This window comes from Mustela nivalis (assembly GCF_964662115.1).
Source record: "Mustela nivalis genome assembly, chromosome: 5".
NCBI lineage: Eukaryota > Metazoa > Chordata > Mammalia > Carnivora > Mustelidae > Mustela > Mustela nivalis.
Genome location: NC_139024.1, coordinates 105,508,171 through 105,533,413, shown reverse-complemented (window position 1 = coordinate 105,533,413; position 25,243 = coordinate 105,508,171). Strand labels below are relative to the sequence as shown.

The following is a 25,243-nucleotide window of genomic DNA, read 5'->3' as shown; positions in this document are numbered from 1 at the left end:
TGTATTTAAACCAAAATGAATTGACTATGACCAAGTTAATTGCATTTTTCCATACCATTATAAACAAATATGTTTTCTACAAATAACTGGATTGAACATACAAATATCAAGGGCAGTAAACGTGGAAAATCATATAAAGCCATCTGATAATTTGAAGTATTCCACTCAACTGGGAACCAGGTGCCTAAATAACAATAGATTTAGATTTTGTATGATTTATTCTAAAGAAACTGAGGTATGACTAAATTTCATAAGGCCTAGAATTAGTCTGCTATTTATCTTGGTCTTGACTCCTAGCATTTACACATTGTAGGTATTTGAAAGTATTTATTGAAATAAATACTGTGTATTAAAGTGTGTATAAATAATGTGTATTAAAATACTGTGTATTAAAAACTACTATTATAAAGATTTAATTTCACAATTTAGTATACAGATATATAAGTTATAAAAATAATGTATATACACGTATTGATATGTTTTCTGGAAAGGGCAAATAAGAATTATATAACTGTAAAATTATTAATGGTAGCCCCCATTAAAAATATCTTGTGTTTTAAAAATAAGAAATGGGGACACTTGGGCGGCTCAGTCATTTACTGAGACTTACTGAGATTCTTGGTTTCTGGTCAGGCCATGATGTAGGGGTCATAAGTTCAAGCCCTACCTCTGGTTCCCTGCTCAGTGGGTAGTCTGCTTCCCCACTTCTCTTTCTCCCTCTGTCTACCACCCCCGACTTCTGCACACACTTTCTCTGAAATAAATACATATTTAAAAATTAAAAAAAAAGAAATGAATAAGAAAAGGGTTAATAGTAGTGTGTTCTCTTCCTTTAGTTCCAATACATTTCTATTGGGACTTAACTAAAAAATATAAGTGCATTTTAAAACTAATATTAAAATATCCTATAATTCAACTGCTGTGATCCTAAGGAAATCATTCAATTAGATTAGAAATGGTTGTAGTTTTCTATGGTATAATATTTCCTAGTGATTTTCTTTTATTCCTTTTTTGTTTTCTCCATCTCTAAATGATTTCAGACTAAAGATGAGCAGTTTATAGTAATGCACATTCTGAAAGTAATAAACTGTTATATAAAGTGGCACCTCTACTATTCTCTCATAAATTTTTCTTTAAAAATTTTATGTCTGCTTAACATGAAAAAGGATTTGCAGCTATAACTCTCTTGATTGTTAGAGAATCTCTATAGTTTATATACAAATGTTAAATTATTTTTAAGTGACACATAGTGTAAAAAATCTCAGCTTTGCATTACCTTTTATTTGTACTATATGGAGTATGAGGTCAGAGTAAGGGTGAGGAAGAAACCTTGAACCAAATGTTCTGAAATTCCTGACTAGAGTGATTATTCTAGCTCTGCAATTTGTTATAGTGACCTGTATTCTCTAGTGTATTAACTGGAAAAAGATAAATTAGTATAAATTGTAATAGAAAAGTTGTAGACTTGATGTAAGAGAAAATTCTACCTCCTGGGAATTTGGTCATCTCCTTGCCTAGATACCTCTCTTGCAAGATCCCAACATTCATTAAACTTGGCTGATTTATGTGAAGGCAGCTGAGAATTGAATTAGCCAACCCTTTAGGGTTCCTTGGAGACCCATAATTTTATATTATTCTAAGTTGACCTTTGGTTCATTCCAGAATTGATCATTTGGGGCACAGATAGTTTTCCTTAAAAATGGATCGAGGGGCGGATTCTGGTTGGAGTTCATATTTTTAGCATACAGACCATGTGCCTGCTGCTCTGGTAACACGTAAACAATTAATAAGAAATTAATTAAGTGTAATAATTGTGCACAGACACCTCTATTTAGCAGTAAATATGTTCAATTAATAATTTTAATACTAACAAAATGTTATCAATTTTAAAATAACACATTATTCAAAATACCTTGAAAAATTTTTGGAAATTAATGTGTCATAACCATTGATCTCTGTTATTGACAGACAGTGTCAAGCAAGTTGTCAGACAACCCAAGATACTATATTTCATATCTGTAATAATGGATACCTTTTAAAACTAAAATATTATAGAATTGTGATATGACCTTTCATAAAGCCACAGAAAACTGCATTCCTCCTTTACCTTGACCTAATTGAAATATGACTTTCCATATCACAAAGTAGTCTTAAGATTCGTTTTAATCTTTTTATTTCTAAAATTCCAAAACACTGTAACTAGAGAATTTTAAGAACCTTAACTATGATTAACCATGTTTGATTACAAGAAGTGATAGTAAAAGAGAAGTTTTTAAACAGCTGTCATTTCTTTAAATAATCAGCATATAATTTTCTTTTGTCTACTTTCTCTCAGGTTCTCCCCAAGTTTGCTATTATCTTCAAATATCAATTCTCAGTGTTTATATAGGATGCATGAATATAAATATATGTTGACCAATAAATTAATGAATAGTAGGCATTGGCTGGCAATAATCTGCTTTAGTAACAGACCCAATCAATTTATATATATTTGTCTTTGGATTCATTGTACAAAGTTCAATCTGTCTGGGGTTTTTTTATTCTGGAGAAATCTACTATTTCCCTCCTTGATCTAATATATAATGTGTTACATTTAGTAGTTAGCAATCTTGAGCCTCAGAACTGTTCTCTCATAATCAATGAGAGGATTTTCTAAGTGAAATAATTATAGAAAACTTTAAAATTGTCTCTAGATTTCTTTTACAACCTTGTAATCAGGACACCGAGTAAATGTTAGGCTTGGAAAGAGGAGCAGCTAAATAAGGTGGTGCTTTGTTATACCACCTCTGTTTGGGTCAGTGAATAGTTATGCAATGTCTTCTGGTTGTCTATTGAGTATAAGTAAAATAAATAAGTATATAAATAAGTAATTAGTTCAGTGTCAAAGTAGCTGATGCCAATAAATTTTTCACTTTTTTTTTTTTTTTTTTTTTTTTTTACGGATTTTATTTATCTGAGAAAGAGAAAGAGCACAGAGGGAGAATGAAAGGTGGAAGCAGACTCCCCACTGAGCAGAGAGCCCAATGTGGGACTCTACTCAAGGATCCTGGGATCATGACCTGAGCCGAAGGCAGATGATTTAACAAACTGAGCCACCCAGTCACCCTGATGCCAATAATTCTTGATGTGGAAAACTTTCCTATGGGAATTTCCCCAACATCCCTACATGTTTTTCAGCTGGAGAATTACCCTCAAAATAGTCGAGAACTAAGCTGCTGGGGTTTTTTTGTTTTGGTTTGGTTTGTTTGTTTTTGTTTTGTTTTGTTTTAAGCTTGTGTCCCCTAGTGGTTGACTGAAAACCAATTCTTCTGTCACAGGCTTCTCAAAGTCTCCTATCTTTACCATTTCCCTCTGTTCTTCCTCTCCTCCTTACAAGCCTACTCAGCTGAGTGGGTAGCAATTTAACTTGCTTCATAAGCTGGTCACTTACCATTTCTAACACAATAGAAGTAGCATTTTCTTTCTTGGATCTCAATGCTTTCTTTTCCTTCTACTTTGTGGCCTAAACATTTGTTTTTTCTTTCATATTCCTAAAATGGTAAGTTCTGAGTCTGCCAAAAGCATCCACTGTTCCAACAAATACTATACCCCCACTTTACATTTTTGAAAATGTGTTTGAAAACACCCTATGGGTTTTCCCCCATCAGAATAACATTTAACTCAGCCCTGGCCTTGATCTATATATACTTGTCCTGCCTGGCTCCCTTCTCTTTCCTCAGAAACTTAATTCCATAAATATCTTTGAAGATGCACTGTATTTCTACTTTCAATATCTTTGTAATTCACTTACTAGTTTGAGAGTTTTATAGCTCTTAATCCTGAAGCTAAGTCTCATGAATTCTCTTTGGAACCTCTGTGCAGGATGGAATTTAGGGCACTTGATCCAATACTGTCTACCTGGACCAAGCACTAACAATTTAAAACTAAAGCCTAACCAGAGTGTCTGTAGAGATAATTCACCTCATAGTTTAAGGTAGGAAATATTATGCTGCTCACCAATACCAAGGCCTAGTCTGGACACTTTCTTATATAATCATGCCTTTGTTCTAATCATGAATATATAAGGAAAACCGAAGTTGTTTAAGGTCAAGCCACAGTAGCCTGCACTAAGACCAACTGAGCCAGCCAAAGTTTTGCAGTGGGACCTTCGCTGAAACTCCCAGGGCCATGATTCCACTTCCTGAAACTCATGAGCAGCATTTTGCTCAAAGTCTACAGTGGCCATTTTTTGGCTCTTATATCCTTTGTTAAAGTGCAGCCTTTGCAGAATCCCATAACCTTGCTGCATCAACATAGTCTGATTTTGCGTTTTTAGGCCTGGGAACAGTCTCATTTGGCTGAGGCATTCATGGTCTGCATGCATATATCTAGACTTCTGCTTAATGAGGGTAAGGTTATCATGCCTTTCCTTTAGGGTCTAGGAAGGTGGCACATCTGTGCACATGGGCATGAGAAACAGATGGTACCCAAAGTCTTATTCTGTTGAGCTGCTGTAACAAAGTCCCATAGACTGGGTTGTTTATAAACAACTAAAATTTACTGCTCGGTAGTGGAGGCTGAGAAGTACAAGATCAAGGCAATATCAGAATCAGGGGCTGGTGAGGACTTGCTTGCTTTGTGGGTGTCTCCTCCATGTGCGTCCCGTGTCAGAAAATGCTAGCTGGCTCTCTGGCCTCCCTTTCAAAAAGGCCTGAATCTGGGGCACCTGGGTGGCTCAGTGGGTTAAGCCGCTGCCCTCAGCTCAGGTCATGGTCCCAGGGTTCTGGGATCGAGCCCCGCATTGGGCTCTCTGCTCAGCAGGGAGCCTGCTTCCTCCTCTGTCTCTGCCTGCCTCTCTGCCTACTTGTGATCTCTGTCTGTCAAATAAATAAAATCTTAAAAAAAAAAAAATGGCGTGAATCTCAATCATGAGGTTTCCACCCTCTTGACACCATCACCTCCCAAAGGCCTCACCTCCAGAAAACCACAACCTTGGGCGTTAGTTTTCCACATGGGACTTTTGAAGGGACACAAGGACTCTATTTATTGTACCCAACATGATGGAAATCCCATGCAGTCATCATTCAAGGTTTAAAGACACCTGCCCAAGTCACGATAGTACAAAAAAAAAAAAAAAAGTCCATTTTAAAACACCTCGTGGCTCACATAGCCTCTACCCGCCGCCAAGATCAAAATAATTTTTTTTCTACGTTTTAAAATTTAATACCCAGAGGCCCCAGGACGCTGGGTGGGGTGACAAACCGAAGGGCGGTGAGAAGAATAGAGGGGGGTCTCTTCCGCCGGGACGCCGGTGTGAGGCTCGGTGAGCCTCTGCGACTCCCAAGGCGGTCCGCGCCCGTTGCCGCCTTAAACGCAGGCCACGCCCACACGTTATGATGGCGGCCTCCGTGGTGCTGGACCACGCTCCGGTAAGTCATGTGTTCTCTGGGGCGCTCGCCTGCCCTGATTTCGTCTCAAGTCCCAAAGCCTTGAGTGAGGAGAGCTTGCCGAAGTCCTTGCAGCCCGGGTAGGGTCCCGGACAATGAGACGCTGGTGAGTGGTGGGGTGCGGGGGCCCGTCCTCATTTCTCACAGCCCGCGTGCGGGGGTGTGAGAGACTATCCAATGCGAGGGACCCCAAGCCAAGCCTTGGAGGTAGGACTATGCCAGGAGGATACCGAAACGTGGGGTCATCTTGTGTCGCCAGGAAAGAGGGAGTGTTAACGAGCGTCGAAATAAATTTCTAGGCCCAAGATAGCGCCACGCCTGGCCTCCTTCTCAGCAAACAGCTTTTGTTCCCCTGTAAAAGCTCCACTGGACCAGAAACGCAGTGTATTTAGTCAAAAATGCCCCCAAAGACCAAAACAATTCTGGGCTCTACACTTTTTTCCTTCTTCCTTGATTTTGCTGAACGAGGTTAGGTGAACAGCCCCAGCCAGTTTTGCTCTTTCTGAATTGCTGTCTATGAATCTGGGTCAAGCTCACTTGTGGCCGGAATCCCTTGTGAAGGGTCCTCTGTTGCTTGGGAGGCACTGTGACTCCCCAGACCCATGGATTGTTTCCCCTTGAATAAAGGGACACCAAACTCATTAAAAATAATCAATGGCCAAAGCCGTGGGCACTAGTATTCCAAAAACTTCCACAAAATTTTAATCCCTAAGTGCCTTGAACAATGCAATAGATGTTAGAGTTTGAGAAAGCAGTCAAGAAACAGCATCTTCCTTCCTCATTTGAGTTTGAATTAAAATAAGCAACAGACAAGGAGTAAAATTTGCAAAATCAAAACATCACCTTAATACTAAGTAATTTAATACTAGAACGTACCTTGAATCTTCCGTCAAGTGAGTTCCCAGGAATCAATCCAAAGAATCAAACAGACTTAACTTGCCTGGTTACTGGTCACACTGGGGCAGGGGCTGTCTACCCACACGAAAGCAGAGCCTGCCCCTTCAACACTATGGAGGCACAGGGAAGAACCTTATCCCTAGGGGTCAGGCTGAGAAGTAGATCAAGGCAGTATCAGAATGGGGCTGGTGAGGACTTGCTTGCTTTTGTGGGTTTCTTCTGCATGTGTCCATGTGACTTGCATCAGCGATATTGTCCAGGAAGCCTCAAATATTTGCTTTTGGGCCCTTTACAGAAAATCTGCCTGCCAGCTTCTGTGCTAGCCAGTAGGAAATACATTCAAATAAGCTCTTGTGGCCAACATAGTATATCTTGCTAAGTGTGTCAACAGAAAAATTCTGTGACTCCACTTGTTTAATGAGGAAGGGTGGCTTGATGATGCCATTACTGGAATTTTAATTTCTAATTTGGAAGATATGAAGACACTGTCTTGTGGAACTAGGAAGACATTCATTAAGAAGGTGGCATATATCCATTCATGGTATATATACACAATGGAATACTATGCAGCCATCAAAAGAAATGAAATCTTGCCATTTGCGACAACATGGATGGAACTAGAGCATATCATGCTTAGCGAAATAAGTCAAGCAGAGAAAGACAACTATCATATGATCTCCCTGATATGAGGAAGTGGTGATGCAACATGGGGGCTTAAGTGGGTACGAGAAGAATAAATGAAACAAGATGGGATTGGGAGGGAGACAAACCATAAGTGACTCTTAATCTCACAAAACAAACTGAGGGTTGCTGGGGGGAGGGGGTTTGGAAGAAGGGGGTGGGGTTATGGACATTGGGGAGGGTATGTGCTTTGGTGAGTGCTGTGAAGTGTGTAAACCTGGTGATTCACAGACCTGTACCCCTGGGGATAAAAATATATGTTTATAAAAAATAAAAAATTATATAAAAAAAAAAAAGAAGGTGGCATATAAGCGGAAATTATAGTTAGGAATCAGCAAGTAGGGGTACCTGGGTGGCTTAATTGGTTAAGCAAATGCCTTTAGTTCAGGTGATAATCCTGGAATCGAGTCCCACATCAGGCTCCCTGCTTCTCCCTCTGACCTCTTCCCTCTCAAGCTCTCCCTCTCTCTCAAATAAATAAATAAAATTAAAAAAAAAAAAAAAAGAATCAGCAAGTAGAGTAGTTGTTAGTTTCTGGTTTGTAATAGTTACTTTGCAACAGATGTTAGCTCCCGCTAGATAAAATTTTTTTTTAAGTTTTTTTTTTAATGAACTTTTTTTTTTGAAGTTTTTCTTTATTTATTTGACAGATAGAGAGAGATCACAAGTAGGCAGAAGCAGGCAGGGAGAGAGGGGGGAAGCAGGCTTCCTGCTGAGCAGGGAGCCCAATGCGGGGCTTGATCTTAGGACCCTGAGATCATGACCTGAGCTGGAGGCAGATGCCTAACTATCTGAGCCATTCAGGCGCCTCTGTTTCTTTTTATTTTTAGAGATTTAAAAAAAAAATTTTTTTTTAATTCATTTGACGGAAAGAGAGAATATGAGAGAGGGAACATAAGCACAGGGAGTGGGAGAGAGAGAAGTAGGCCTCCCTCAGAGCAGGGAGCCCAGTGTGGGGCTCCATCCCAGGACCCTGGGATCATGACCTGAGTGGAAGGCAGATACTTAAAGACTGAGCCACACAGGTGCCCGCTCCCCCCCACCCCCGCTAGATACAATTTGTAAACAAAAAGAATTTTCCTTAAAGTTTTGTGTTAATTTATGCCTTTTTAATCTTATTAATAATAAGATAGTAATAGCAGTACCAACAACCAAAGTAATAACTATACATAACATTGGTATAATACTATTATATTACCCACAATTATAAATAATAGTCTGCCATTTTAATTAATTTAAAAACATATGAGACAGTACTGTTATCTTAACTAAACAGGTGAGTAAACTGAGGTACAAAGAGGCTAAGTATTTTACCTAGAGTCATGTAGGACAAAATGGCAAAGCATAATTGAAAAAATGAACATCTGTCCTCTTAAAAATTAAATCCTTGGCTAACTTATATGCATATAGGAAAAGCATTTTGAAGGTACTCGTATATGGTGATTCATACTAATTGAGAATAAACTGCCTTATTGATAATGGACATTTCAGTCCCCAATATGTGTTTTACATTGGTTACCTCAACAAAAATTTCTGTTCCTCTTCCTTATATGTGGCTAGTTCCAGAATGGGCAAACTAAGTCACTTTGGATCAATGTGGTAGGAAAAAGTGGCTTGCTAGTTTCTTCTAGAAAATAAAAGGGTTTTTTTGTTTGTTTTGTTTTTCTCATGTTTCATTGGATTAGAACTAGAAAGTGTCTCTGCTTCTGGCAGCCACTGAGTGAATTAGCTTTAGGATAAATCTTGTGCTGTAGAACGAGATAGCATGGGAGTGGGGCTGAAACAGCCAATCCTGAACTCACTTTACCACCTCTCTCCTTTCTGTATGGGAACATATACATGAACTTATTTTTAAAATGCAGTTTGAGTTAGATTTTGGGGGGGAAGTGGTGTACTAACTGTTGAAAGTGTCTTAGCTTATAAAAAATTTTTATCAGACTATAAATCCTTAAGTGTAGAGATGACATATTAAGCTCTTTGACTAACTTATATTTAATATTTTGTACAATGTAAATGTCCTATAATGACTTAAAGAGTGAACTGATGTCCTTAAGATATAGTGGAATGAACACTGGGCATGAATAGATCCAGGTTCTTATTTTGGCTTTGTATCTAAAGCCAAAGAAATTCTTTGAGCAAATTAGTTTAGGTCTCTCAGCCTGTTTCCTCTTTTGAAGATGAGTGATTTAAGTATATTTTTTCAGGCTTGACATTTGACATGAGATTGAGTTGAATTTATAATTCCCTAGTGATCTCTAGAAGAGATTTTCTTTGTTTAAATCTCAGGTCAGTCCATTCACTTATTAATCTATATCTTTTTTACTCATACAAATTATGTGTACAACTTGTACCGACACTTGAGTTTTTGGTTGTTTACATTCTGAGTGAAAAGAAAGTTGTAAGGCATTATCAACAGCTAATTATAATAATTATGAAAGCAAACAATATAAAATATATTCGGAGCCAAAAAAATCAAATTTAAGGAAAAGTATTCCCCTGAAATATTGAGCTTTCTCGAAAATTATATAAAGGACAGTAAACATCAAGATTATTAGTGGAAATGTGGGCTAGTCTGACTTTAATTTGAACCAAAACTTATTTAAAATAAGTCTTATGAACAGTCTAAAGGCAGTAATCAGTGTAACTACAATGCAACTTGAATGAATACATGTCTTTTGTTTAATCTGATGGCCAGCAAATTAAAATGTGTGTTGTGGCTTATAGTTGAGGATTTATGCAGCAGCAGTAGAATAAGTGCCAACTGAATTAACAAGTTGATTGTGTAAGCAACAAACCTCATTTTAGCTAAACTGAACTTGACAAATTGCATGACATTCTGCCTGCTAAATTTGAGATTTATAATGTTTACTGCTATTAACAATAATGAAACAGCAGAGAACTTCAATATCTGACATTTTAATCTGTATATTTCACTTTTGTTCTTGCTAATCAATTCTTAATTCTGGAATATATTTTATATTTTGTTATCCTTTTAGCTACAGACTTTGATGTAGTCTTATCAACATTCATTGAACTAAAACATTGCATAAAGATTAACTGTTAATCTTTGCTCTTTTCATTATTAAGTATTAGAATGACTGTGGGGGAAAAAAGATGGTTTTTGAGTACATGAAATTCCATAATTTAATTGTTTGCAAGTTGGAATAAAGTTTGACAGTGCATCTTTTAAAGCAGAAAAGCTGTCCATTAGTATATGGAAATTTGTTTAATAATGGATTTAAAGATAAAGAATTAATATTTACTATACCTCATAGTGTGTTTATGAGAGTTTAAAATCCATAGGAAATAATATTCACAGATTTCATGTATGAAATAGCAGATATTTCTTTAAACTCAAATTAGTACTGTATGAGTTATTAGTGGTGTTTAGTAGAGATTGGAGAGGGTGAATGAAATAGCATTTTTATTTAGAGTTAGCATAATCACTGCTTATTTGGAGAAGCTTACACATGATTTTGCAGTGTGCATTTGTGAGGCTTGACAATGGATTCATGAGACTGATTTTCGTACCATCCTGAATGCTCCCTTAGAAAGCTGCATTTCAAATATACCATTTTGGTGGCAGCACAATTACTCTGTTTTAACTGTGTTGTTCAAAATATTTTCAGAACTCTCACAGCTCTCATTAATCAGTTCATTCCCTTTGTGCAGAAGTATGAAAATGCAGAAGATAAACGTTTGTTGTATTATGTCCCTGACATTAGGGGGTTGGAGAGTAATCTAGCCTATCCTGATAGATTCACCATCCAAGACAGAATTAGATATCTAATACCAGTGTCAGTATGATTGTTTAAAAAGTTAGAAAGTAGTTTAGTTTACCTGAGTTAAAATACCTTAAATTGGGTTTGGTATTGTAGACTGAGACAAGGTTATACTTCCAAGAGCAAAGCAAATAGCCTCAAATTTGAAGAAAACCAGAATTTGAGAAAGAGAGCCAAACGTTTGTTTAGGGAATGATGCTTTGCCTGGTGTGACAGGATGGTGAATTGTCTAATGCAGCCAGCATTTATTGGTAGAAATTGGTGGGAGTTGAAACTAATATGCAGTAATTTAAAGTAAATGCTAAAATAAGAAAATGACATTCTTTGAAAGGTCTTGAATATCATGCTAAATAGTTTTAATTTTATTGGGTACATAGTATCATGGTGTATGAAAGTGACACGATCAAAACTGTTTTAGAAAGGTAATTCTGCAATAGAGAGAAGAACACTGGAATAGACTAGGGTCTTGAGGTCAGGTTAGGAGTTATTACAGTAGTCTAGACAAGAGCTAATGAGAGCCAAAATAGTATTATTAGAAGAATATAAAGAACTATGATACTAATCTCTTAATTATTAATTCAAAATACTTTCTACTATATATTACTTGAAGGTTAATATTTCTCTATATTGATTTATTGTTCTGATTATTTTGATAGTATGAGGAAAATATTAAAAATTACGATTTTAATAATATATGACATTGAATAAAGTTCTAGGAATACTGAATCTAGTATCCCTACCCATGTCACCTTTAACTAGTTTGCATATAAAAAGAACAAAATGCATACTCTTTTCTATTGTTATAAAACCTTGAAAAATAGGCTATTTCTGTGATACTACCTTGATTACCTTTGTGACCTTATACATTTGTAAGAAAATAACTTTTTAAATTAATATAAAATCAATTACTATCATTACAGTATAGAATGGTTTTATGTAAGAGTTAAACTTAAAGAAGATACATATGCTGTCAAAGTTCTAGTTTCCTCTACTTAAATTGGGATTACAACAGCTCTTACTTAATATGATTATTATGGAGATTAAATAAAAGACCCTTATAAGACATTTCGCATATTATCTAACAAGCTACATACATATGAGTAGTATTAATATTATTTAACCTCTCATCAAATAGAAAGAACTGATAAATGGATCATCTAGTATTATTAGTAATTAGTAACTACTACAATATATTTTCTTTTACAGGGTTTTTGAGTATAGTGAGAAATTTAAAAACATAAGAAATTAAAAATTTCTTAAATCATTTCATTTTCATCCATTCAGCTAATTTTATTAAGCATCTATCATGTATGTTGCTCAAGGTCTTGAGCTAAAAAGAAACAAACTCAGTTCTGACCATAAAATTTTGCATTCAAATGGAGAGAGATATTTTAAAAACTAAATATTTTTTTAAATTAATATATTAATGAAAGCATATAAAAGGGATAATAAGAATATAATAGGACCACTTAAATGCCTTTTTGAATCCATGGTACAGTTTTATAGGGAAATTCAGTGTTTGTGTTGAGATGACAAAAAAATCAGTTTGCTGAGAATACAATTGTTAGAAAACATTCTGCAGAAAAAAAGAGGGTGAAAACACCACAAAGAAGCATGCATATACTAACTACATATAGTGCTTTTGCTGAAATGAAACTGAGAACAGTGGTCAAATAACAAGGATAGAAATGAGAGTTCTGTCTGCTTTATGAATAACAAAAAATGAGATTGAAAAACTATGACTTTTTTGACCCACGCAGCCAGTAAATAAGAGAGCACTGATTTGAATACAAATAGTTTCTGAAGCGCTTTTCCTATTCTGCATTGCTCTAATTTTCAAAGGCTTTTTTTCAAGCCATGTATTATCAAACATGGAACACATGTTTCCTTTTGAAGGAGTATTTGAAACAGTAGTAAGTTTCTCTGCTGGCCCACTGGCTCTGTTGTAATGTTTCTGAAATACTTAGGAATAATACCAGGATTTGCTACTGCTTATAGTGAGAAGCATTTATGAACTGAAAGCAGTAGCGTCCAAGATACAACAATGAATAAAAGGGGCAAGGGAATTAGCAATGGAGCGTGTGGGAAGGAATGGAAGGTAAATTTCAGTTACACTGGACGATCAGTTATCAGACAGCATGAGTCAAGGACCAAACCATTTTCAGACTACAGGCACAAAACATCCGAATTTGAAGTGATTGTATCAAAACTTTCCTTCCATTTATAAAATCCTATGATGTTAAGACTCTAAAATGACAATGAGAGGTATTGGGGTGGTATTTCAAATAAAATACAAGTTATGTCTGTGTTCTAAAGTAGCTTGTTCTCCAGCAGGTTCGATAGGACATATAACTGGCATAGAAAACTAAGGATGCAAGTGCAGCATTAAATAATACTTAGGAAGTAAGAGGAGAAGGAAACCATTTTTAATTAGAGAACAAAAAACAGATCCACAGTGGAGAGTGTGATAAGTAGAGTCTTCCTTAAAGAAGGAAGTACTGTTTTCATTGGAAAACCATGGTCTGAGGGATTTTGTGAGCCATTGATAGAGGACCCTTGAAAAAAGGGCAGGGCATAGGGCGCCTGGGTGGCTCAGTTGGTTAAGCCTTCAGCTCAGGTCATGATCCCTGGGTCCTGGATCCAGAGTTGCATCCTCAGGCTCTCTGCTCAGCGGGGGGCCTTCTGTCCCTCCTGTTTCACTTGTGCTTGTGATATCTCTCTCTCTCTCTCTCTGTGTCAAGTAAGTAAGTAAAATCTTTTAAAAAGGGGGGCGGGGCAGTCAGGGGAGAGAGCCTTCTTTTTTGTTATATTGTAGAAACATATTTCCATATTGCACTCAGTGGGTCTCTGTTGACTTTATAGTACTTAATCCTTGCTGCTTGGTAAATTTTAATGTGTGCATTTCATAGAATTGTACATTCCCTAAACCATTTCTAGTCAGTGACCAATTGAATGGTCTTATTTGTTCAGTCCTATGTAGGTTCAGGCTAAATAGCAATTTTTAGCATGCATTGTGCAATGGCAAATCTAAAAACCTGTACAAGGGTTGGAAAATATGTGTGTGTGTTTCTTATGACCTATATGTCTTTGAGGCAAAGAAACGATTTTAAATTGATACTGGCTTGTATGGCTTTGGCAATAATAATGAATAGTGAGCCAAATGACTAGCATAATTGGCTCTTCTGAGATGATAAGAGCAGCGGGGAACCAAAGAAATTCCAGATGAACACATTTCTTCAATTAATAGAAGCTTTTTAAAAAGAAGATATATATTCCCTATACTTTTTCACTTTAGGCAAGTGAGTTAACTATCTCACTTTGAGTACATCCAGTGATCTCCTGGAGAGGATTTGTATCATTTCATCACTTGGAAAGGGCTCTCCAAATCTAGAAGCAGAGAAAACCAGTTATCTTACTTTAAACAATAGCATTAACTGATCACATCTCCTCCTGTTTTTCATTTCCATACCTTAGTGGATCTTCACAGAGTATCTGAATTGTGGCATAATTAAGGTAGCTTACAGTCTAGTGTTAAAGACAGACATGGAAGTAGTTAGCTACAAGTTAAGGCAGTATAGTAGGACAGTATGTATAGAGGACAATGAGGAGACATTAACCATGTGTTTAGGGGAGCTAACTGAAGGCATCTTGGGCTGAATGGCATAGTGAGATTCATTTAAAAAAATCCAGAACAGTAATGTGTTTGAATCAAGAGACTTACAAATTAAGTGAGGGTTGTTACTACTATTCTCATTTTAAAGAAGAGGAATTAAGCCTGCAGCTTCAAGTGACTTATTTAATATAACAGAATTAGTAAGTGGCTGAACTGGGCCTAGGACCCAGTCATGATAATAATAGTTGCCTGGTATTGAGTGTTTACTATGTGCCAGAGATTGTGTTAAGTACTCAGTGTTTTTTTTCTCATTTAATATTCATAGCAACCTATAAAGTCAACCATATTTGTGGATATATTGAGGAGAAGAAAAAAAATGAATTGGAGGGTTATCATGTATTAGCTTTAGATTATAGATGATTTAACAAATTAAATGAAGACATCAGAACAGACAAGGATTTGTGAACACAAGAATGTTTTTGGTAATTCAGACTTGCTAATATACTACTACCTTGAGCACAGTGTAGAAGAAAAAGGAAAGATTTTTTTTTTTAAAGATTGTATTTATTTATTTGACAGACAGAAGTCACAAGTAGGCAGAGAGGCAGGCACAGAGAGAGGGGGAAGCAGGCTTCCCGCCGAGCAGAGAGCTGATGCGGGGCTTGATCCCAGGACCCCGGGATCATGACCTGAGCCGAAGGCAGAGGCTTTAACCCACTGATCCACCCAGGTGCCCCAAGGGAAAGATTATGTGTGTGTATATATATATATATATATATATATATATATTTTAATTTTTTTAAAGATTTTATTTATTTATTTGACAGATCGCAAGTAGGCAGAGAGGCAGGCAGAGGGAGAGGGAGAATCAGGCTCCCTGCTGAGCAGAGACTACCCCCAACCCCCCCGCCTTGTGGGGCTTGATCCCAGGACCCTGCCATCATGACCTGAACCAAAGGTAGAGGCTTTAACCCACTGAGCCACCCAGGCGCCCCAGAAAGATATTTTTAAATCCGTGTTTTCTCACTCACCTGTTTTCTGGTTAGCCAATACGTCCTGGTGGGAGACCCCAGGAGAAACAGCTCAGTTTGAAAATAACGGTGGCCATACATTGTTCTGAATGCTTTCCCTGCCCTTTACTGTGACCAAAGAGAGCTGAGTTCATAAGAGAGTTAATAGTTAGAATTGGGACCACACAAAAGCTATATATTATTTCATAGTTGAGGAAAATCAAAGTTTAAGTAAATTACACAAAGACTCACAGTTATTAAATTGAACATAAGTTTTCTGACTCCAAAACTCAAATTGTTTAATCACTTTACTGTGTTGCTCCCCTTGAATACATAACATGCTACATCTTAACAAAGACTTTCTGCCTCTAATGCAGGTTTTAGAAACAGTCTGTACATGAACATTTACCACAATGGATTAATTCTGATGAAACTGGTAATTAACCATGACCATCAATATTAATAGAAGAAAGTGAAAATAGTTATGATCTGCAGTTCCTGTCATCATGAAGTGTGCAAATTTATAATTAACTTGATAAGCTTCTAGAATACCAATAGGGCTTGAGTCATTTTTAGAGTATTCTCTTGTATTCATTCTATGATTCTAAGCAATAATCTTAATGAACAATAAATAAATAGAAGATGAGTGACTGATAGTGGGAAATGCATGTGCTGTTTCCTAGTTACCTTTTCCTTAAACAGGAAAGGAACCTCCCATGGTATCATGTGTGTGTTTTCATTATACTTTAACAACAGGAAATCATTATTTAGTATTTTTTCTAGCCTTGGTCAAATTATGAATTCGTATGTAGAAGTCACCAAAATATCAGCATGTAGTGTGTTTATAAATAAGAATAAGTTTATTATGGTGCACTGAAGTAGGGGAGAACAAACTGACAGAATCTTAGAAGTATCTCAGAAGGGAAATTAGAAGTGGGTTAGTAACAAATATGGGGGAGTGAGTTTAAAATGTTTAAAGGAGAGGGTCTTTCAAATTGGAGAGTTGAAAGTGGACAAAAATGGAAGTATGTGTAATAGCTTAGAATTTGTAGACACAGATAAGCTAAGGTTTTGAAGCAATCCCTGATAAGTAAGCTATTGCTTGATAAGTGAGCCATTTTGATCAGATGAGCAGATAACTGGTTGTGATAAATTGGCTTGTAGGAATATCCTGAAATAAAAAGTGAAGGTATTTATTGACTTACAGTCCTATCTGTCCAGCACACAGTTTTCCTAGTATCAACAACTAAGTCACGCTACTAAAGGTGGGCTATAGACTTCTCTAAATTATATTGACAGGTGGCCCCATTCTATGTGGGAACCATTCTGGCTGGTGTTCCACAAGTCTCAAAGTGGAAGCCCAGAGACTTCTAGAAGTCCAGAGAAGTCCAGAGAGTCCCAGAGATTCTTTTTTATTCTTTTAGTGACTATTTATAACATTGGTTATGTAATCAATAGCTTACTATAATTCTGACATCTATCAAAAGGAAATTAAATAATTTTAATGTGAAAAATAGGCACATGGCCTTTTATTTACTGTTATTTATTAATATGTAATACAATTATATTTGATTTCCTAGCATTTACTTACAAGTGGCATTAGGATTTCTGTGTTGGCTTTGTAATCATGAATTCTAAAAAGGTCATATTAGCAAATATTTTATTCATTAGTGCTTAAGTGTGTCAGTTGAAAAACATTTACTGACAACAGATTGACTTACGTATAACAATTACTGTTATTTTTTATTTATATTAAAATATCACCAATAATATTTTATATGCCGTGGCATTGGGTAAATATTTCTCCATTTATATGCTATTAAATAAACATGACACCAAATTTGATGTTATTGATAACACTTAGACTTTACTGTTTCAACCTTTAATTTCCCAAACTACATGAAATACAATAAGATAAATACACCTAGAGTTTTACTAAGTTACAGCTCGATCTTCCTATTTTATTTTAGAAACGTAAATTTTCTTCTAAATCTTCTTTTGCCTAACAAATATGGTTGACTAATAAAATAAATGCTACATAGTTACTACCATCATGATTTTTGTTTCATAACAATTTAGGATTGTTCAGCTTACAATTTTTTTTACTTCATGATGGTGCAAAAAAGTACATATTTAGTAGAAATTGTGATTTGAATTTTTAATTTTGATCTTTTCCTGCACTAGTAATATGTAGTATGATAACTCCTGTGATGCTGGCCATGGGTAGCAAGACACAGCTCCCAGTTAGCCACATGAGCCCAAATGTAAACTGATACAAACATTCTGTCCCACCTAATACAAGCATTGTGTTTTTCGCTTTCAGGACAGTGTTCAGTAAATTACTTGAGATATTCAACACTTGATTTTTGCCCGACTGTAGATTAATGTAAGTGTTCTGAGCTTGCTTAAGGTAGGCTAGGTTAAGCCATGATATTTGGTAGGTTAAGTGTATTAAATACATTTTTAACTTAGAATATTTTTGATTCATGATGGGCTTGTTGGGGCATAATCCCATGATATATCACAGAAGATCTGTAATAGGAAACACCAGTGGTTAATATTAATCATTCCCTGTGGCAAAATTATGGGCTAAATATTATAATTTTAATTCAAATTAATTTATAAAAATACATTCTTTCATCTTGAGTGAAATATCAAAGTGTTTTAGTTGAATTTCTTCACAAAAACACAAGGATTAAATCAGACTTTACAATTGAGGGATAGTATGCATGTGATTATTCCAGGATGTCATTATGACATATTAAGCTTTGATGGACCAATGATAACAAAATTGTTGCATTGAAATGACAGTGATTTTTAAAACAACTCTTGTTTTATGTCTCATTTAAACTCCTTGAAGTACTTTTTTAAGATGTATGTAGATTAATATTTGAGAAGTATTTTGTTTCTGTTTCTGATGTGTCTATTTAAACAGACATATTTAAGTATGCCCATGTTCTCAGCCTTTTTTGGTGGACTTCTGAGAGTAATTAATTTGTAATGGGCTAAGTTAAGACTAGTCTCAGACATTTGGGAGAGTGGATTCTCATAGGATTCTCACTTCTTTCTTTCTTTCTTTCTTTTTTTTTTTTAAGATTTTATTTATTTATTTGACAGAGAGACAGCACAAGTAGGCAGAGCAGCAGGCAGAGGGAGAAAGAGAATCAGGCTCTCTGCTGAGCAGGGAACCCTAGGCAGGGCTCCATCCCAGGACCCTGGGATCCAGACCTGAACTGAAGGCAGACACTTAACCAACGGAGCCACCCAGGCACCCCAGCTTCTTACTTCTTTCAAACAGTTATAATAACGCAGTGACAGCAGTAGGGTCGTTTTTACTTTGATTCCATTAGGACGGTCATCAGAGGGAAGGCTTATGGATACTTAGAATCTTGCAGCTGTATCTAATTTGTATTTTTACTCAGTTTTTCCATTTCTCTCTCTTTTTTCTTTATAATTTTATTTTTATTTAAATACAGTTAGTTGACATAGTGTATTATTTCTTTCAGATATAGAGTTCAGTGATTCATCAGTTGTATACAACACCCAGGGCTCACTACATCACATGCCCTCCTTAATGCCCATCACCCATTTACTCCATCCCCTACCCCTCTCCCCTCCAGCAACTCTTAGTTTGTTTCCTTTGCTTGAGACTCTCTTATGGTTTGTTTCCCGCTCTGATTTTGTCTTGTTTTATTTTTCCTTCCCTCCCTCCCTCTATGCTGTCCTGTTTTGTTTCTTAAATTCCACATGAGCGAAATCATTAATTATCTTTCTCTGACTTATTTCACTTAGCATAATACCCTTTAGTTCCATCCATGTTGTTGCAAATGGCAAGATTTTATTTTTTTGATGGTTGAATAATATTCCTCTGTTTGTGTGTGTTTATGTGTGTGTTTATCTCCACATCTTTAGCCAGTCATTTGATGATGGGTATCTGGGCTCTATTGCAGACATTGCTGCTATAAACATTGGGTGCATATGCCTCTTTGGATCACTACGTTTGTATCTTTTGGGGTAAATATAAGTAGTGCAATTGCAGGGTCATAGGGTAGCTCTGTTTTCAACTGAGGAATCTCCGTACTGTTTTCCAGAGTGATTGTACCAAGTTGCATTCCCCCAGCAGTGTATTTCTCTGCATCCTTGCCAACATTTGTTGTTTCCTGACTTACTAGTTTTAGCCATTTTGACTGGTGTGATTGTGGTTTTGATTTGTATTTCCCTGATGCCCAGTGTTGTAGGGCATTTTTTCATGTGTCTGTTGGCTTCTGTAGAGAAGTGTCTGTTCATATTTTCTGCCCATTTATTGACTTGTTTTTTGGGGGTGTTGAGTTGTATAAGTTCTTTATAGATTTCGGATACTAACCCTTTATCTGATAAAACATTTGAAAATTTCTTGTCCTGTTCTGTAGGTTGTCTTTTGGTTTTGTGCACTGTTTCCTTTGCTGTGCAAAAAATTTTTACCTTGATGAGGTCCCAATGGCTCATTTTTGCCTTGTTTCCCTTGTCTTTGGAGACATGTCTAGCAAGAAGTTGCTGTGGCTGGGATCAGAGAGGTTGCTACCTATGTTCTCTTCTAGGATTTTGCTAGATTATTGTCTCACTTTTAGGTCTTTCATCCATTTTGATTTTTTTTTTTTTTTTGTATATGGTACAAGGAAATGATTTTCATTCTTCTGCATGTGGCTATCCAGTTTTCCCAATACCATTTGTTGAAGAGACTGTCTTTATTCCATTGCATATTCTTTCCTATTTGTCAAAGAGTAGTTGACCATAGAGTTGAGGGTCCATTTCTGGTTCTCTTTTCTGTTCCCTTGATCTGTGTGTCTGTTTTTGTGCCAGTACTATAATGTTTTGATGATTACTCCATTTCCTTCTGTAATGAATTCTGGTATCCTACTGTAATTCCAGAATAAACTATAAAGGGCACAGGAAGTCTGAGATAACAAAAGCCATTAAAGAGTTCATAAAGGATGAGAAACAATTTCCTTTGAAATGAGAAAAATTATTCCCTGAAGAGGAAAAAATGATAAGTGAAATAATAGTTCTTGTCTCACAGTGGACATTTGGCCTGTCACAGCTGAAAAACTGAATGAAAGAATAAATGTAGTGAATTCATTTATTCTGGCCAAGAGTGAAGAATCTCCTTTTCTAGCAACCTTGGGGAATGTTTCCCTAATTCTGGCTCTGAATATTACTTCTTTTAGAGACAAAGGTACAAAACAAGAGCTATCACCCAGTTTGTTAATTTCTCAAAGCAAGAAGGGAAGAGATCTTGTCTCAATAAGGGCCCTTGCCTGTGGGCAAGCTGTAGTGCAATAAACTAAGTCATGCCATGTCCCTTCCTGGGCTTCCCAATATTCCCTGGATTCATAGGAATCTTAGAAAGTGCTAGTGGGATGAATGTAGAACCAATTATTCATGAATATTTTCATCATTGTCTATAAAAAGGAGCATTGTATCATTTGTGCATGTGGAGCTATAGAATTTTGAGATTGAGTTATTGAAAATTCTTAGAGCTGGTAAACTTAAACCTATGAGTTATATTAATTTTGCTATTTAAACTTCTTTGTAATAGTTCCCTATTTTTAGAAAAACTTGAAAAATAATGACTTTTGAGGAGGAGTGAATGGGAGGATATGCTGTGGAAAAATAATAAAGAAAAATAAATAGTTGAGTTTCTGTCCCAGATTGTTCATTAAAGGACACACCTTTGCTTCCCAAGATAGATACTGAACCATCCAGGACTTAAATCAGAGGTAGAGTCCTCAGGTACGTCATTTAAAACAGAGACATTTCTTGAGCCCTGCATCTGGCTCCCTGCTCAGCAGGAAGCTTGCTTCTCCCTCTCACACTCCCCTTGCTTATGTTCCCTCTCTTGCTGTGTATTGTAAGAGTGTAAAGTTTTTGCATTTTAGGTAATTATAAAAAATACCTCTTTGGAGTAATTTGTAATCCCTGAATGCTAATAAAGATTGAATTTTTCCTGTGTTACTGGTAATTCATATTTTTTCTCTCAGAAAAATTTTCCCAAGGCTTCTCTGACTTTTGACTGGATTAATGGCTTTTATTGGATTATAGTTTTAGTTTGTCCATGTTTAATTTTGGATTCTGTGTTTAATATTGTGTTATTGATCTCAGTTATATGTTTGCAAATGTCTTCTTGGTGTTTATGGCTTTTTAAAAATTTTTAGTGTTTTCAGAAGAACACAAATCTTTTTTTTTTTTTTAAGATTTTATTTATTTATTTGACAAATAGAAATCACAAGTAGACAGAGAGGCAGGCAGAGAGAGAGGGGAAGCAGGCTTCCCGCTGAGCAGAGAGCCCGATGCGGGGCTCGATCCCACGACCCTGGGATCATGACCCGAGCTGAAGGCAGAGGCTTTAACCCACTGAGCCACCCAGGCGCCCCAGAAGAACACAAATCTTTAAATTAATGTCCTCAAACATGTCTATACATTCATTTTTTATTGTCTTTCTGTCTTTTTAAAAAATATTTCTTTTTCCTAAAATCACAGAAGTATTCTGCCATATGTTCTGCCAAAAGGATTAAAAAGTTGTTTTCCCATTTACTTATTAAACCACATAGAAATAATATTTTTTTTACATATGACTTTTAATTATGAACAATTTCAGTTTTGTTCACAAGGGCAAAATATTGTCTCTGTATCATTTTGAAATATTTGCTTTCTGTCTCTTTCTTGTAAGGACATCTGTTTTGTTCCTTGGTCTTTTTAGACCAAAAAAAAAGGTCAGTACTTACTTGTTCTTGATTTCTTTAGTATTTGAATGACTTAAAGAGAAGATAAATCTCTCCTTCCTTTATGTTAATTTTTCTTAGGAGACTTCTGAGAATTCTTAACTCCATACTTCCATGACTGTACAGTATCTTCTTCATATCTTAGAACTCTTAATCAAAATCCTTCAGCTCTTTGGTTTTGGGGGAATGTATGCCCATAGCATACTTTTCCCCCTCTCTAAACACACCTATCTTTTCCCCCAATATTTCTTTTGCTTTACTAAAACATAAGGATATTACTCTTGCTGCAAATTAAGAAGTTTGGAAAACAGCTTCTTCATGTGCTTAAGTTTTGGTTTCACACTATAAATGGCAGAGATGAGTCAAGTGCATTTCTTTTATACTTAATGTGATTTCAGATATTTAGAAGTATTACATCATCTTATTTGTGTTCTACATATTTTCCTTTTGACTTTTCCTCCTTGCCTACTTTTTTGATTGTAGGAGCTATCTTTTTATTGAGTCTTTCCCCTAAAAGTATAAGTTATATGCTGTTACTGTTTTTTTAATGTTAATCTTTACATTTTCATCATACATATGTACAATGTGTAAATATATTCTATTTTCTTACCAACTACAAGGATCTTTGAACATAGCTTCTCATCTCTGCCCTTCTCTTCATCTAATATTGTTTTCCATTTTTAACTCTATCTTATTTATTCCACAGATCAGTTATTATATTTTTAGTCTTACCTATAAATCTTGTACTCTTTTGTTTAGGTTGCTTTATTGTGTAAAATTTTCAATATTCTTCAATATTGCTTTTCCATATTTTTTCTTCTCTCCTTTTGAACTCTTGCTGCATATGTATTAGATTTTTCTCTCTATCCAGTATGTTTCTTAACCTTGTTTTCATATGTTTTGGGTAGAGTTTTCTCTGCTGCACTCTGAATATTTATTCATGTCTAGCTTTCAGTAGATTAATGATCTTTTAAACTGTGTCTTCCACTGAGTTTTTAATTTCATACATTTTATTTTTCATTTCTACGAGTTTTATTTGACTCCTTTTCAAATCTTCTTGGTCATATATAATAGTTTCTCATTCTTTGCATTTTTATTCTACCTTTTATTTTAAACATATTGAGCAAAACTGTTTTATATTCTACATTAGGTTATTACATTATCCAAAGTGTGTGTTTGTTATACTTTTCTTGGTAGTTATCTTCATGGTGCTTTGTTTTGTTGTTGTTGTTTGTTTGCTTGTTTTTTATTTTTTTGATAATTCTTTGAAAACACCATGCTGTGAGGTTTTATTTGTAGGAATTCTTAGAACTCTGGTTAGAGCTATGAAATGCATACAAGTATCTCTTTTTTTTTCGGTATCCATCTATCTGCATATGAAATAAACTGAACCCAAGCTCATCCTAAAAAGAAAAGTATTATTCTACTTGGGTTTTGTGGTAATTTTTTTCTGCCAAATGCTTGGGTACTACAAACTGTGCAACACTTCAAAACAAATTCTAGATTTGAAGTTTTCTTTTAAATGAATATGAATACACACACACATTAAATTAATATATCTAGAGTTATATATATAGTGAATATATATATATATATATATATATATATATATATATATATATATTGGTGAATTCATTCTGCAAACATAGAGGAGAACTGAATTTTGGTTATAAATTTTCAGAATATTTTTTTTTCCCTTTTTCCCAGCACTGTGGCCATACAATCATTTCTTTGCCAACTTCTATAGGACAAGTTTATTTACATGTCCTTATTTTGAAGTTCAGTTTATGCAGGGATTTCTTATTTGATTCCTAATCTTAAATGGAACCTACATTCATCTTTTATAACATGTGCCTCATCAAAACAGAAGTTTAATATCTCCAGAGTTCCACAGAGGTCAGCCTTCAGGAATATAACTGTCTTCATTGCACTTAACATTTGTACAGTTTTTAACTTGCACATCAAGGTTGGCCTCTAAAGATTCTTTTTCAGCTCAACAGTTCATTTCAAGTGCTTATGAAAATATTTGGCCAATGTATTTGTTAGGCAAATTAGCCCTACATTCTCCCAGAATGGAAGGAAATGGAATCTGATTATTCAATTAAGACCTTTTTTTTTTAGAATTAGCAAATATCCAGCAACTCTGGGAAATCCCTAGTCTCACTTTATACTATATCCGTCATGACACTGCTGTTACAATAAAGCAAAATAGTTCTGATTACTATTTTTACATTATAAACCAAATTATGCATCTAATTACATAATTCCTGCCTTTCTGTAAATTCCAAAAATTGAAAAAGTCAAAGTATCAGGTATATCTAAGGATTCCAATTGGATTTAAAAAATTAGATGAAGCTTGGATTAAAAAATATTATTCCAAGGCTGTAGAGTCTTGAATGTAAGTATCAACCTGTGGACAGCATTAGCTTAAGTAACAGTTATAAATGTAGATTAAAAGTAATAAAATGAGCCATAATATAGAATACTTCTCTACAAGGAGGGCAGAGTCTACAGGTCTAAAATCTCTTGATAAACTTAGAGTTTCAACAAAGATCAGAACTGTAATGTAATCCCAATAGATTGAGGCAGAGTTTACATGTATTTTGGATGTTCCTTTAAAACTAAAGCTGAGTATTTATTAACTATTCTTAGAAGCAATTCTGTAGAAACATAAAGAATTCTAGAGCCTTTCTAACTGAAAGATGTAGATTAACAAAAACTAACAGTCCAGTTAAAGATGATTAATTAAACTTATAAATTTACCTCCTGAAATCACAAATAATGAGTATAATATTTTTTAAGGTAGAAGTCCACTAGGATAAATATAATGGCAAAGGAGAAAACAGATGTAAAAATTTGGAAGCTGAAAAACAGTTGGACAAATGGTAACAGAGTAAACAGACCAGAGAATTTGGAAACGAAAATTGGCAATGAGAAAAGTAGAAAAGCATGGTGATTAATAGTATAGAATCTACAAAAGCCTCAGGAAATGGCAACACTAGATGGTGGGAAGTGTGAGTGAAAATGGAGTAAAAATCCCACTAGTTAAATGTTTTAGAGTTGATATATTTTTCAC

General features: G+C 35.4%; 1 protein-coding gene across 1 annotated transcript in view; it reads left to right on the top strand.

Moving 5' to 3' along the window:
* Positions 1 to 25,243, top strand: part of EYS (eyes shut homolog) — a gene marked incomplete at its 5' end in the record, with an annotated part of 1,535,590 nt that overhangs the window by 856,961 nt on the left and 653,386 nt on the right. Inside the window, 1 exon segment of the mRNA XM_082729457.1 lies at positions 5,325 to 5,408. Coding sequence (XP_082585583.1) covers positions 5,325 to 5,408 — 84 coding nt within the window.